General features: G+C 35.2%; 1 protein-coding gene across 2 annotated transcripts; it reads left to right on the top strand.

Annotated features, from left to right (window-relative positions):
• Window positions 1-6639: 6639 nt before the first annotated feature.
• On the top strand, window positions 6640-9354 carry LOC139840197 (phosphomethylpyrimidine synthase, chloroplastic-like). 2 transcript variants are annotated; one of them, XR_011757272.1, is made up of 3 exons: window positions 6640-7326; window positions 8264-8353; window positions 8552-9354. XR_011757272.1 is itself a non-coding variant. In XM_071830424.1 (2 exons), exon 1 carries the CDS (start codon window positions 6647-6649, stop codon window positions 7322-7324), a length of 678 nt encoding a protein of 225 aa, XP_071686525.1. In that variant the 5' UTR covers window positions 6640-6646; the 3' UTR covers window positions 7325-7326; window positions 8264-8440. The 2 variants fall into 2 exon arrangements, 1 of the variants encoding a protein (XP_071686525.1); XM_071830424.1 differs by lacking the exon at window positions 8552-9354 and having other exon boundaries at window positions 8264-8440.
• The last annotated feature ends 5926 nt before the right edge of the window (window positions 9355-15280 follow it).

The following is a 15280-nucleotide window of genomic DNA, read 5'->3' as shown; positions in this document are numbered from 1 at the left end:
ATTTTCAAGTTAAATATATATATATATATATATATATATATATATATATATATATATATATATATATATATATATATATATATATATATATATATATATATATATATATATACACACACACACACATATATATATATATATAAAATTAATACAAGTTATGACGTTCGTGAATCGTAAGAATAAAAGGGTGACTAAAAGCTTGTGTAAAAATCTTTCCGGAGGTTCAAGACTTATTAAAATTCATTGCTTATCAAGTCGAAATTATTAAATCATCTAAATAGTATAATCAAGTAGTCGGAAAAATCCGGGTCGTTACACAACTCATTTAAGAGTCTTAGATGGATGATGAACCAAGGTTACATCATATCATTAGTCTTAACACAATTACAAGTTACATTTTCAACTAAAGCTATAAACTTTACTTCAATCAAGCAAGTATGAACATAATATAAGTTAAATAAAGTGATGGAACCCTAAGCTAGAGAGCTTGGATCCTTTTCACACAAGTTATAAGGTCACAAAGCTAGAAAGCTTGAAACTTTAGTGTTCTTGAAGATCTTGAAGCATAAAGCTTGGATCTTTAAGTTACATGAAGATTACAAACACAAGTTTGAATCTTTATAACAAAATAACAAGATTAAAGTTAAAAGATATAGATCTACAAAGTAGGTGAAGATTCAAAGCTAGAAAGCTCGAATCTTCCATGTTCTTGAAGGATTCAAATCCAAGTTTGAATCTACAAGATGTAATCAAGATCAAATCTAAAAAGCTTGATCCTTTATTGATGATGATGAACACGAAAATGATAAGAGAAGAAGGAGAAGAAATTCAAAAACCTACAAGTTTTAGAGTGAGAAAGACTAGAGAGGAAATAAGAGAGTAAGTGTGTGTGAAATATAAATGAGAGCAAGTGTAAAATGGATTGAATAAGGCTTGTATTTATAGGTGAATAAGGTTAGGGGAGGGGGGTTTGGCCGTGATTTTCAAGGGGGACAAGGGAGACCAACTTTTGCTTTTTGGTTAATGGTTGTTTAAAGTTGGTGCTTATGTTAGGATCTCATGCAACATTAAGGATAATACTTGACATAAATGCTAGTATGTTCCCTCTAATAAATGGGCATTTATCTTACATAATAATGGGTCACTAGCTGTTAATAATTGGGCTAATTAAATAGTCCACTAACTAGTGTAGGGTGGGCTAAGGCCCAACAAGGTAGAAAGTCCAACAAGACTAACTAGTAAGCATAAGTAAATTACTACGCGTAATTAAGCATCCAAAAACCCAAGTAATTATTATTATAAAATAATAATTAAGATCTCGTAGTCATAATATTCCGATTACGACAAAAGTTAAACGTGTACGCAGTACGCAGTTTGTTCGTAACGTCAAGTGACACTAACGGTCATAAAGGCTTCCGGTGATCAAGTTAAGTATCCTACGTACTTAAAGGCACATTTTAACACATAAATGAAAGTAAGTCATGTGTATAAAGATTCCAGAGTATAAAGTAGCACAGTACGCATAAATACGCAGTTTCGCAAAAACACAAGGCACAAAAACAAGTCGAAAAAGTCGGGTCGTTACAGATTTCTTAAGAAATTGATCTTAGACTTAACCTAAATACTATATTAGATAGTATGACCTCTGACCTCATAATATTCATTAGTTTTCAAGTCGGATCACCGTAAACTATCTAAACCGCACTTTTCGAGCTTCGCACCGTATTGCATCAATTGTGAGTTTCGTAGTTCCCTTTTTCAAATACTTTTGGGCTGAGAATCATGCTTACTTTTATATACATGTTTTATGTTTTCCAAAACTTGTGTACTGTTTTATTATGCTTTATTTATAAAGTTTGTTTTATAAACATCCTTATTATTAAATAACACTTTATGCATTTCGAAGTTTGTTATATGTGAGTTTTATGCTAAAAAACCCTTAACTCGGTAGTATTAATTACAATGACTTGTAAGCGCGAATTGCTAGAGCAGATCTGTTAGGTTTGACAACCTCACCCTACCTTTAACTGTGGTGCTAGTTACTTCGACACAAAATACATTTGGCATAGTGTATAGTCCAATATAGGGTAAAGGAAAAATCATGTAGGACATTACATGTGGTGTTAAGCTTATTACCGAGTGCTCAGGAAACGTATACACTTTGAAACTGTATGGAAACCGTGATAACTGTGAAATCTTATAAACCGTGGAACTGTTTACAAACTTGATATGTTACGAACTACGAACTTATTTTCGTACTTGAAATCTTGAAATCATATTACTTCTAAACTGTTTATGAAGTTGAGATCTTGTGATCTGTTTTACTATCAAACCATTTATGGAACTTAATATTTGTATTACTGTCTCAAACTATTTCAAACTGTTTGAAACTGTGAAAATTTTTGTAAACTTTATACGTTCAATGAACTCACCAACCTTTGTGTTGACGCTTTAGCATGTTTATTCTCTGGTACTTATTGCTTCTGCTAGAACTTTGCTGTTACTTAGAGGTCAAGACCAAGCACTAGAACCAGAGTTAACATCCACGTCAATGGTGATTTTGGCGGGGTGTTACAAAAATCTATTTCATAGTATTGCAATTTAATCATAGGATCATAAATTATTGAGCAAGCAGGTTAACAAAACTAGAAATTGAAGTTTACACGGAGTCAAAAAATAGAGTTCGAAATTTAACCCTATATGATCCTATGCCAAACTTATGTGACAAAAGCATTCATATTTTTTTAACTTTTTAAAGGCAATTTGCAAGATAAATGAGCCTACAATATGGTATTCAGATGATTAACCCACAATCAGAGCCGGGCCTAGGGTAGGGCGGCAAGTGCGGCCGTAATGGGCATCACAAAATTAGGGGCATCAAATTTTTGATTTATTTTTTTTAGATCTAAGAGTAAGGGTTAATGGATGTTATAGGTGAGAAGTGAAAGATGATTCAGTATGGAGAGATGTTGGTAATTGTAAGAGTGGACTCACTAATTTCTTTCCAATTGTTTGTATTTCTTAAAATGATACGTAGTATGTTATTGTCATGGATCACAACTTACTCGAGCCCCACAAGTATCTCGATGGATTATTATTTTTATTTTTATAATTATTATAACAAGATCTAAAACAACACTGCATATATATATATATATATATATATATATATATATATATATATATATATATATATATATATATATATATATATATATATATATATAATCTGTACATTATTATTACTACGTATCTATTTATATTTATAATTTATAACTATAACAAATACGGTAGGTGTTCACTTTCTAATTACTCCTAGTACAGAGTTATCAATATTATTATTATTATTATTATTATTATTATTATTATTATTATTATTATTATTATTATTATTATTATAACGACAATTATTATTATTTTATAGTTAGTTATCATTTATTTATTAGTAAATGAAATTCATTACTCCATATATTTTTTACTAATTTTAGAAGTCTAATGAGGAGAATAAATATGAAACGCTTGTGAAATTTTATACATACAAGATACAAAATGTAACTCAATAAACATACTAATATTTGAACTTTTTAGAAACTTTTATTTAAATTGTACAAAACGCCGTTCAATTTAACTATAGAAGTCTATGTATTTTTACGATTAATTTTTTTTTTTTGGTAAACAACCACTAATGCACCCCTTAGTTATAATAAGTTTTTAAGAAAAACTTGGGATCTCTTTGAATTTTGATCTTATATTCACTGTTGATATCTAAAGTCTATTTAATTATTATTTCAGTTAGAAACACGTGCAGATATCGTCTTTTGTGATCTATTTTGAGTTTGTAATTCAAAGTTAATCTTTAAAAGTTTAGGGGGCATAGTTCGATTCTTTCTCACTTGGCATACAAATTATCAGGACCGACCCTGCCCACAATTATAGAAATTTTACGTGAAGTTAAGTTCTCAATGAAAGTATCAATCGAGAAACAGTCGTCCAGATTATGTCATCCATATTACGTGTGACTAGGGATGACGTTCGATCCATGGATGATATAAATGGATGATAAGTCATAAATGGATATGAATATGGATATAGATAATATGAAAATTAGTGGATCATGCATGAATGACAATTTATCATCCATGGATATTGTTGGTGCATGTAATCCATAGTTCTTAGTCGTTTATCTTTAAATACATTTGGTTATGTAATAACGTAGCCTTTGTGACTATTGAATTGCTATGTGTATGTGTGTGCTTTAACATTTTATTCAATAGTTAAACTGCATACACAGTCGACCGAGTGAGTTCACTCACTCGACCGACTGAGTCACACAGTCGACCGACTGTTTAACACAGTCGACCGACTGTCTAACACAGTTGACCGACTATGTCTGGAGTGCAGTATATATACGGGACGTGACCTCTTTTGAGGGGTTACTCATTCTCTTAACCCTAAATCGTATTGTTTTCGTTCTAGTCGTTCCCTACACCGAAAACCATCGAATACCAACGTTTAAGAGTCGTTCTAATCTAGTTTAATCCTTAGGTTTGACTAATTCGACCCTGACATGACCTATTATTCGGTTAATCTTTGTTCTAGTGATTTCGTCCACTAGATCGAGTTACAAGCGTCCTAAGATCCGTCAAAACAACGTCTATAGATATATCCATTTACGATCAGAAATATATATATATACATATAAATATATACATATTTACTCAAATACATGCATATATATTTACATTTTATTACATATGTACACTATAAACTTTTAAAATGTTATCGAAAATATGGATTCCGAAGATACAAGTAGGTGAATAGTATATCTTATATAATTTGTTGAAGATACTTTGATGATTTCATTTCATAATAAAAGTATTTTTAGAAAAATTTAACATCCAATGGATATTATTAACCCGTTTAATCCAACGGATACAGATATGGATGAATGAATTATATTCAAATGGATATGGATATGGACACGTATTTTACAAATTAAATAGATATAGATATGAATATAGGCGCACATGATCAATATTCGATCCATTGTCATCCGAACATGTGACAATTACTTAGTAGTTATGGTTTGCACCATGTTATGTTAGGTCCTTCTGATTGACATCTGTTAACAAATCCTGTTAAATCACCTCACCTGCTAGAAATGTAAGGTTAAAGTCGTCATTTCAACCCACTACTATATTTTCCTCTCTGTTTTACCCACCTTCTTTCAAACTTTATCCCGTGATTATTACCAGTTTTTAAATACTATCACCAAAATACCACACACAGCCATTATCTATTCTCCCTTTGAACAAGTTGTATCATTCTCAACCACAAGTCTCATGCCAATAGGAAATAAGTGGATTTTATTATTAACACTACAGTCCCTCTAATTTCCTCACCAGACATCTTATATTTTTAGTTTATACAAAAGATTTAAGAAAAAACAGTGTATCCCACATAGCAATGGCAATGGGCGGAAAAGAATCCGTGACCCGTGGGTACTCGTGCCCGTGACAGGCTGGTATTTATGAAAAATGTACCCGCGGGCACGGGTCGGGTAAAAAATTTTACCCGTTGGCGGGTCACGGCTAGTTTATTAATAAGTGTCTTTTAATTTCGGATATCCGAATATCCGAAAATTTTGAAAAACGAATCCGATATCCGAATCCGAAAAATCGGATATCCGATTTTCGGATATCCGAAAATCCGGATATCCGATTTTTCGGATATTTTCGGATCGGATTTTCGGGTTATTCGGGTTACGGATTCGGATACGGATATTATGAACACCCCTACCCGTCGCGGGTAAAACCCGACCCGTGAATCCGTGATGCCCGTTTGAGCTACCCACGGATATACCCGTTTACACGCATACATATACTTAATTATATATTATATAAATAAATTAACTTTTTGATGTATTTTTATAATTGGTAAAACCCGCGAGTAATGGGTATCCGTTACTAAAAATTAGTAAAAGTGTACATTTTGTAAACCCGCGGGTCACGGGTACTCGTAGGTTACGGGTACGGGCAGAAAAGTTTACCTTGACGGGTAAACGGGTAGCCGCGGGTAAAAAAAAAATCCTGGATGGCAGGTTGTGGGTACCAAGGACCCGTGCCCGTCGTCCGCGGGTGCCGTCCTATTCCCATAGGCCATAAAGCTTCAAACTAACATAAAAATTTCAAACAAAGATATGATAATCTAATTTTAAAAAAATATTAAAACACTTGACCAAACTTTATTGACTCAGACCTGACTCGACCCGACTTTGACCTGACTTTTTAGCGTTGACCGACTTTGACCTGACTATTTAGCATTGACCGACTTTGACCCAAGTTTTTAGCGTTGACTGACTTTTAAGGCGTTTTTGAGCGAGTCGGGACGGACTAGTCCCCAAAATGACGCATTAACCGACTCCAGCGACTTTTACAACAGTAGGATGAAATCAATTTCGGGTATGGGCCACATTAAAAAAATAGGTCAAGTGGGCCATATTTCTGAAGCTAAAATCTAAAATGTCAAATGAAATTCCAATGTATAGCATCTGTTATTGAGTACTCTGTATTACTTTTAGCATGAATGATATTACAACAAAATACAAATCCAATGTTGTGTTTTATAATTATTATCGTTGTAGGTCATGAACGAAGGACCAGGACATCTCCCGATGCACAAAATACCCGAAAACATGCAAAAACAGCTCGAATGGTGCAACGAAGCACCATTCTACACACTCGGACCATTAACCACCGATATCGCACCAGGATACGATCACATCACTTCAGCTATCGGTGCAGCCAATATCGGTGCCCTAGGAACCGCCCTTCTCTGTTACGTAACACCAAAAGAACACCTCGGCTTACCAAACCGTGACGACGTTAAAACCGGCGTCATATCATACAAAATAGCCGCACACGCAGCCGATTTAGCAAAAGGTCATCCACATGCACAAGAATGGGATGATGCACTTAGTAAAGCGCGGTTTGAGTTTAGGTGGTTGGACCAGTTTGCTTTGTCGTTGGACCCAATGACTGCTACTTCGTTTCATGATGAGACGTTACCGTCTGATGGTGCGAAAGTGGCCCATTTTTGTTCGATGTGTGGGCCCAAGTTTTGTTCGATGAAGATAACTGAAGATGTGAGGAAGTATGCTGAGGAACATGGGTATGGTAGTGCTGAAGAGGCGGTTCAACAAGGGATGGATGCTATGAGTGCCGAGTTTCAGGCGGCTAAGAAGACGGTTAGCGGTGAACAACATGGTGAGTCCGGTGGCGAGATTTACTTGCCGGAATCTTACATCAGCGCTAAGAAGATATAAAGGTTAGTAGCATATACTGATATTTGTTCAAAGGTTACAAAATTCGCTACTCTGGAATACTAGGTCGGGACTTTTTAATGAGTACTCGGGAAGTACTCGGATGTTGACCAATTTTGACTTTGACCCATTTTGACCAAGTTTTGACCGATTTCCGAATCATCCCGAGTTTTGGCCGAGTTTTGACCGAGTACACGCCGAGTTGCAAAAACTGAGTAATTCGGAGTTCTGCAACACTGTTTTGTTCAATGTTAGAGGTGGAGAATTTCAGTTTATTTAATTATTAATGGGTTAACTCAGGTCGGGTCAATGGGGTAGAATCAAAACTGGGAAGTTTCATGTATGTCATTTAAAGGGTATGGGTCAATTGGGTAGAATGGGTCGAAAGTTGCCCAAAATGTAATTTAATACATAAAAGATAAAAAATTAATTTAATTCAGTTTGACACAGTAATTACTTAAAATTAACTTTTAGGTTGCAAAAATCAGTACTCGGGGACTAGTTTGGTCGGGACATTTTAGGGAGCACTTGGAAAGTCGTGTAGTACTCGGATGTTTTCCAAGTTTGACTTTGACTGATATTTGACCGATTTTCCGAGAATCCCGAGTTTTGGCTGAGTTTTGATCGATTTCCGAGTATTGACCAAGTTTGACCGAGTACTCCCCGACTTGCAGAAACCGAGTACTTGCTGAATACTCGCCAAGTAATTCCGAGTTCTGCAACGCTAGTTTTGAGTCAATCAAGCCTGCTCTGACTCATAAGAAAAAAGCATACAGTTTTTGTTAGACCCGTAAGCTTGACATGTTGATTTTGCCAGCCTTATTAAAGGGGGAAAATGGGTGGGTCAGGAAACAATGTAAATCGGGTAAGCTGCGTTAGACATCACACACAATTTGTCCAAAGTTTTCACAATTGGTTAAATATGCTGGATATCTATTTCAGGAAGCAAGTGATCATAAAGAATCGTCGTGGAGTGTCTGCATGATCGGCCTAGCATAAAACGAGATCCAACTACTCGGTTTTAAGCTGTAGGTAAGTACATAGTTTCAGTTTGTGATGAATAAAAGGCCGAACAAATGTTTCCTTTGATTTGCAATTGTGTTTTCAGTTCAACTCTTATCATGAAGTTCTTCGTACTTTAATTTAATATGTTGTTGTGTTAACTGTTAATTACTTCATTTCATCATATTGACATAATGTTGCACCGGGGGTGTCTGAATCTGCTGACAGCATTTTCAGGCTGAGAAAGTCCCTTAGAACCTGAACAGGATAATGCCTGCGTAGGGAGAGTGCGTTTTCTTTTCTTTTATGTAGTTATACGAGAGGGAGATTACGTTTTCGGGCTCGTTATGATGATCATGCATGCGCCCATATCTCATGTGGCTGGCCTAGTAACTGATTTCAAACTAGAAGTCAGTTTACTTGATGAGGTTGGTCATTCTTACGAAGAGGAATCTAAAGTGATTTTAAGTTTCAGAGGTAGCAATATGGGCGTGTTGGGAATATGTCAACATTAAAATATAGAATTCTTTTAGTTTAAGTGATTCAGGTGGTTATAATGATATGCGCTATGAAGTATCATGGACAACTTTCAACCCCCTTGACCTATTTTTTCGTTTTAGGCCTAATTTTGTTATTTGACCCATTTGACTCGTTATAGATAAAATGTATCCCAAGTCAACCCATTCACAAGTCTAGTGTTGAAATCTTTTTACATTGGTTCTGAAATGCAAATCATTTGAGGATCCAAATTGGATCTGTACTTTGATATAAGGTCTTGGATACTAAAAATGGTACAGTACTATGTAAAGATGACAACTTGGCCGGGTTGGGGAACTTGTCAAAACTGGGAGTTTTTGTGCAGGTAGAAAATGGTAATGTTGGGTTTTCTGAAATTTTTTTGTTCGAAAAACTTATATATGTCCAGTAGAAGCGGATAGTGTTGGGTCGTGGGCAGTGGCGATTCTAGAATTACAACTTAATAGGGTCCCGATTTTTTTTTCCAGCAGTAATGATATTTGAATGTTATTTTAGTAGTAGTTTACCTAAAAAGAATTACAAATTCGAATGATATATGGGCTCTAAGTAGTTAAATTTAGTAGTGTCCTACACAATTTAAAAGAATATCTATAAATTTGAAAAATATATGGAGTACTCCAATTAAATTCAGTGGTGTCCTATACAATTTAACGGGTATTTTCTACCTAAATATTTTTCGAATTAGCGGTGTCCCGTAACTCCACGGGTGTCTATGTAAACTCGCCCCTGGTCTTTCGGACATAAAAGGTAACTTACATTGAATCATATAATTAATCTGGCCAAAACTCTATTAGAAGTTTAGAACTAAATCAAATCTAAAAGTGTTCAATCATTAGGTAGAGTGGTAAACGTGTATTTTAAATTTGTGTGAACGATCTTCCATTAGACATCATGCGAGTTTTGGACTCTGCATTGAGTTTGCAATCTAATTTGCAATCGGAGCCGAAATACCTAAAGCTATATCAGGATCGTAAGATCAAATCTCGAAATTGTTACAACCCGAACTTTTTCGACCATGTTGTTTAATCTAATTTTCATGAACTAAAATTTTCAACTTGACTAGTAGTTTTGATAAAATTAAATCTTGATTTATTTTTGGGATTCGTAAGACTTTAAGGTTATAATTAAGTCTTGTTAAATCAAGAGTTGTCTTGCACACATTTGCACAATGTCTTGAAACCCTAACTTATCACCATAAATCCTAGATTTTATAATCATAATAACTTAATTAGTAAACTTATTTACTAAGTACCTGGATTAAAAGACTTGTAACTAATTCACTTGGACATTTAAATCATAAGTTAAAAATTTTCTCTACACTTAATCATTTTCACAACTAGTCTTGATCACTTTTGTACTTAGTCATTACTTTCACTTAACTAATCTTAACCTATCTTGATTAGAATCTAATATTAGCTTACTTCCTAAACCCTAGGCATACAAATTTACACCTTAGATTATACATTACAAATACATGTACATTTATGAACCAAAAATTGACATGAACTCTCCCATCATCATCATCATCATCATCATAATCGTCCACCATCATCACCATTATCATCATCACCCCTAAATATCTTCACTAAATATCTCTCATGCAAAATATCCAAGATATTTATACATCTTCCATGCAAAACTTCATGATTAAGCTTTGCATGATCATTTAATGACAAGATCATGAGTCATATCCCTTCTTCCTCCTCCTCTTGCCACCTCCACCATCATCATCATTCTCATGCAAGCTTCCCTAGCAAGCCTTCCTCACAAACTTAAGCTTCAAGGCTAGGCAAAACACCATCATGAGTTTCATTTATGACTAATGATGAGTCACTTCCTCCTTGCTCTCCCCTTATGCCACGTCCAATACCACCATCCCCACTATCCTCTATATAAACTCTCTTCTAGCTCCCATTTACTCATTTGATCACTCTCCTTTCACTCTCACACTTACACACACTCTAAATACAGATCATAAACCATCTATTGTTCATTTTCTTTAAGCTTTAGGAGTACATATCATCAAGGTATAACTAGCTAAACTAAATCTATTCATCATTTCTAGTCATAATCAAGAACTTTCATGGTGTAAAAGCTTGATCTAGAGTGTTAAATCACTCAATGATGACTATATGGCTAACGATGATCTTGATGCTAGATCAGTAAACTTAAGATCTCTATATGTCCAATGTCTTAAAATGAAGTTAAAATAAGAACCAAAGTGGTTAAACAATGTAAAACTGTTTTGTCTTTAAGCTGTCCAAATTTCTACTTGAAGTCTATGACCAAAACACCAACCTATGGTTGCTCTCTGGAACTCATGAATTTATATGATGTTCATATATGTGTTTGAGACTTCTATAAAGATTTCATGATTTATCTCAAAGAGAAAGTCATTTTTAAATTTTATTTGGTGAAACAAGTTCAGATTCACAGCAATTGACCAAGTGTCAAAGATTCATGTATAACTCAAAATATAAAATAGATCTTAGAACCAAAGTCTTCTGATCTAGAAATTATACTTAATAAGGAAACCATGGACAGCAAAATCATCAAAATCCATTAAGAAGTCATTGAGATATAGTCCTATCTAGTTGACACAAGATTTTATTGAAGTCAGAAATTGGTCTAAAACCTCATCTCTAAAGACAAGGTTAATGAAGACCTGAAGACTATTCCTTTTGGGAACAAGCACTTTATATGTTCTAAGACTTCTGTAAAATTCTTGAGTCAAATAAATAAGTTTTACTATTTCTAAACTTGCATAAGATCTTATAGCGTAAAACTGAACTGTTTTGCACACTTGTAAAGAAATGAACTTTTGACCAACTTATATTCTGAGTTTAGAGGCTAACCTTACATGGTTAGAAGCTAGACTCAAAGAGCTTTCTAGAGATAGTAATCTCACTTAAATGGATGTCTAGATTAATAGAAACACCTACACTAATGTTATAGTAAAACTAGTTAAAAACGGTCTACATTTTAAACTGTGAACTATGTAACCTTTGAAACCGAGAATCGAAAAGGACATGTAAGATTTTGTGATGCCTCGTACAAAACCATCGTGTACGATTCGTCAACAACAGGATCTTTACACGGTCGAATACTACATGCTATTTGAAAACCAGTTTTGCATTCATAAAAGATAGTGTTTACAAATGATAATGTGACACAAAGGTCGTTACAAAGTCATTATTTGAAAATAACATAAGTTACGAATGCAAGATAAAAGTTTCATGATTGAGACATCTCTAAGTAATGCAGCGGAATTCTAGCACAGCAGGTCCTTAACAGCAAGTCTAAACACCAAGACAGCAAGTCTAAACAGCGGAAGCAACAAACCTCTAAACACCTGAGAAAACATGCTTAAAAACATCAACAATAATGTTGGTGAGTTATAGTTTAAGTTGTAACAGTAATGTAAGGTAGGCCACGAGATTTCAGTGTTCCAAAACAGTATGAAAAGTATATGTTTAACCGTGGGCACTTGGTAACTAACTTAACGTTTATGACCCCCTAAAAGTACACTTGGCGGGTGCGTATGTTTACGAAGTATTAAACACCCGTTAAATGCTAGCGCAACTAGCCCGAGTGGGGATGTCAAACCCTATGAATCCATATCTAAGATTCGCGTTCACCGGTTCAAAAACCAATGACTAAACGTTACCGAGTTAAGGGGAAACTTTATGCCGTTGTATAACCCACACATATATAAAGTTTAAGTACTCGTGTCTAGTATGTAAAATGTAAAAAGCGCATGTATTCTCAGTCCCAAAATAGTTAAAGTAAAAAGGAATGCTATAACTCACAGTGATAAGAGCGGTAAAGTCGATAATGAAAGTATGCAAGTAGTAAGTCAGTCCGAAAGGTCGTCAACCTAAGTCAAAGGTTACTAGGTCAGTATGTTATCCTCATAAGTTCTAATAGTGCATAAAATAAGTTTAAGTGTGATCATCATCATCATTCATCATTGTAAAAGTTAAGTAAGGTTAACAAGTATAGAGGTAGAAACAATAGGCTAATTTTGATCAGCTGCTACGGCCTCTACGTAAATCTAAAAGACGTGTAATCAGTGGCCATGGCTCCGTATGGGAGTCCTCTAGTTGCTGACCAATTTACAGAACCAAACTCGTCTTCGTTTGACCTTGGTGACGGTTTAAGTGCGAGTAGGTCAGAAATTTCAGCACAACATTAATAGGGTGTAGTGACTTTCGGAAGGCCATAAATCCTAAACCGTAACTCGGATTAAGACGAGGCCTAAATGGAAAATCATCTACTCGAACCGAACTAACTGAAAATCAACTTTTTAGTAGCCCAGGTGGTCTGATCAGATCCCGAAAACAGTAAGCAAGGTCCTCCGGTGGGGTTCTTAGTGCTTGATGCTCATCACGGTTCTCATCCTTGAGGCTTGTAGCTTCAAGTGTACAACTCGTTGATGGGTTAGCATCACCTTGACCAAGATTCTACCATCAACACACAATATGTTAAGACCAAGTAAGAACACAACTCATTTAAGAGTCTTAGATGGATGATGAACCAAGGTTACATCATATCCTTAGTCTTAACACAATTACAAGTTACATTTTCAACTAAAGCTACAAACTTTACTTCAATCAAGCAAGTATGAACATAATCTAAGTTAAATAAAGTGATGGAACCCTAAGCTAGAGAGCTTGGATCCTTTTCACACAAGTTATAAGGTCACAAAGCTAGAAAGCTTGAACCTTTAGTGTTCTTGAAGACCTTGAAGCATAAAGCTTGGATCTTTAAGTTACATGAAGATTACAAACACAAGTTTGAATCTTTATAACAAAATAATAAGATTAAAGTTAAAAGATATAGATCTACAAAGTAGGTGAAGATTCAAAGCTAGAAAGCTTGAATCTTCCATGTTCTTGAAGGATTCAAATCCAAGTTTGAATCTACAAGATGTAATCAAGATCAAAGCTAAAAAGCTTGATCCTTTATTGATGATGATGAACACGAAAATGATAAGAGAAGAAGGAGAAGAAATTCAAAAACTTACAAGTTTTAGAGTGAGAAAGACTAGAGAGGAAATAAGAGAGTAAGTGTGTATGAAATATAAATGAGAGCAAGTGTAAAATGGATTGAATAAGGCTTGTATTTATAGGTGAATGAGGTGAGGGGATGGGGGATTGGCCGTGATTTTCAAGGGGGACAAGGGAGACAAACTTTTGCTTTTTGGTTAATGGTTGTCTAAAGTTGGTGCTTATGTTAGGATCCCATGCAACATTAAGGATAATACTTGACATAAATGCTAGTATGTTCCCTCTAATAAATGGGCATTTGTCTTACATAATAATGGGTCACTAGCTATTAATAATTGGGCTAATTAAATAGTCCACTAACTAGTGTAGGGTGGGCTAAGGCCCAACAAGGTAGAAAGTCCAACAAGACTAACTAGTAAGCATAAGTAAATTACTACGCGTAATTAAGCATCCAAAAACTCAAGTAATTATTATTATAAAATAATAATTAAGATCTCGTAGTCATAATATTCCGATTACGACAGAAGTTAAACGTGTACGCAGTACGCAGTTTGTTCGTAACGTCAAGTGACACTAATGGTCATAAAGGCTTCCGGTGATCAAGTTAAGTATCCTACGTACTTAAAGGCATGTTTTAACACATAAATGAAAGTAAGCCATGTGTATAAAGATTCCAGAGTATAAAGTAGCACAGTACGCACAAATACGCAGTTTCGCAAAAACACAAGGCACAAAAACAAGTCGAAAAAGTCGGGTCATTACATTACCCACCTGTTAATTGAAATTTCGTCCCGAAATTTTAAGCTGAAGCAGGTGTTGGAGTCGGGGAAAGGTGAGGATACTTCTGCATCATTTGATCCTCTCGTTCCCAGGTAAACTCAGGTCCACGTTTGGCATTCCATCGGACTCGAACAATTGGAATCTTATTGTGCTTCAAAGTCTTAACCTCATGTTCCATGACTTCGACAGGTTCCTCCACAAAGTGGAGTTTGTCATCAATCGTAAGTTCATCGAGAGGAATGATAAGTTCTGGTTCGGCATGACATTTCTTCAGATTCGACACGTGAAAAGTGGGGTGAACTGTGCTCAACTGAGTCGGAAGATCCAAACGGTAAGCAACGGGTCCAACACGCTCCAAGATTTCAAAAGGACCAATATATCGCGGGTTTAACTTTACGCGCTTTCCAAAACGGACCACACCTTTCTAAGGTGCGACCTTCAACATTACACGGTCACCCACGTTGAATTCGAAGTCTTTATGTTTAAGGTCGGCATAACTCTTTTGGCGATCACGGGCCGTTTTAAGTCTCGCTTGAATTTGGACAATCTTCTCGGTTGTTTCATGGACTACCTCGGGTCCGGTGATTTGCTTTTCACCTACTTCGGCCCAACAAATAGGAGAACGGAATTT

This window comes from Rutidosis leptorrhynchoides, chromosome 4 (genome assembly GCF_046630445.1).
Source record: "Rutidosis leptorrhynchoides isolate AG116_Rl617_1_P2 chromosome 4, CSIRO_AGI_Rlap_v1, whole genome shotgun sequence".
Taxonomy (NCBI): Eukaryota; Viridiplantae; Streptophyta; class Magnoliopsida; order Asterales; family Asteraceae; genus Rutidosis; species Rutidosis leptorrhynchoides.
Note: the sequence above shows the minus strand (reverse complement) of the source record. Positions and strands in the feature narration are given on the sequence as shown.

Excerpts from the sequence above, each read along its gene's own strand:
- LOC139840197 (XM_071830424.1), top strand. The coding sequence starts at position 6,647 with ATGAACGAAGGACCAGGACATCTCCCGATGCACAAAATACCCGAAAAC.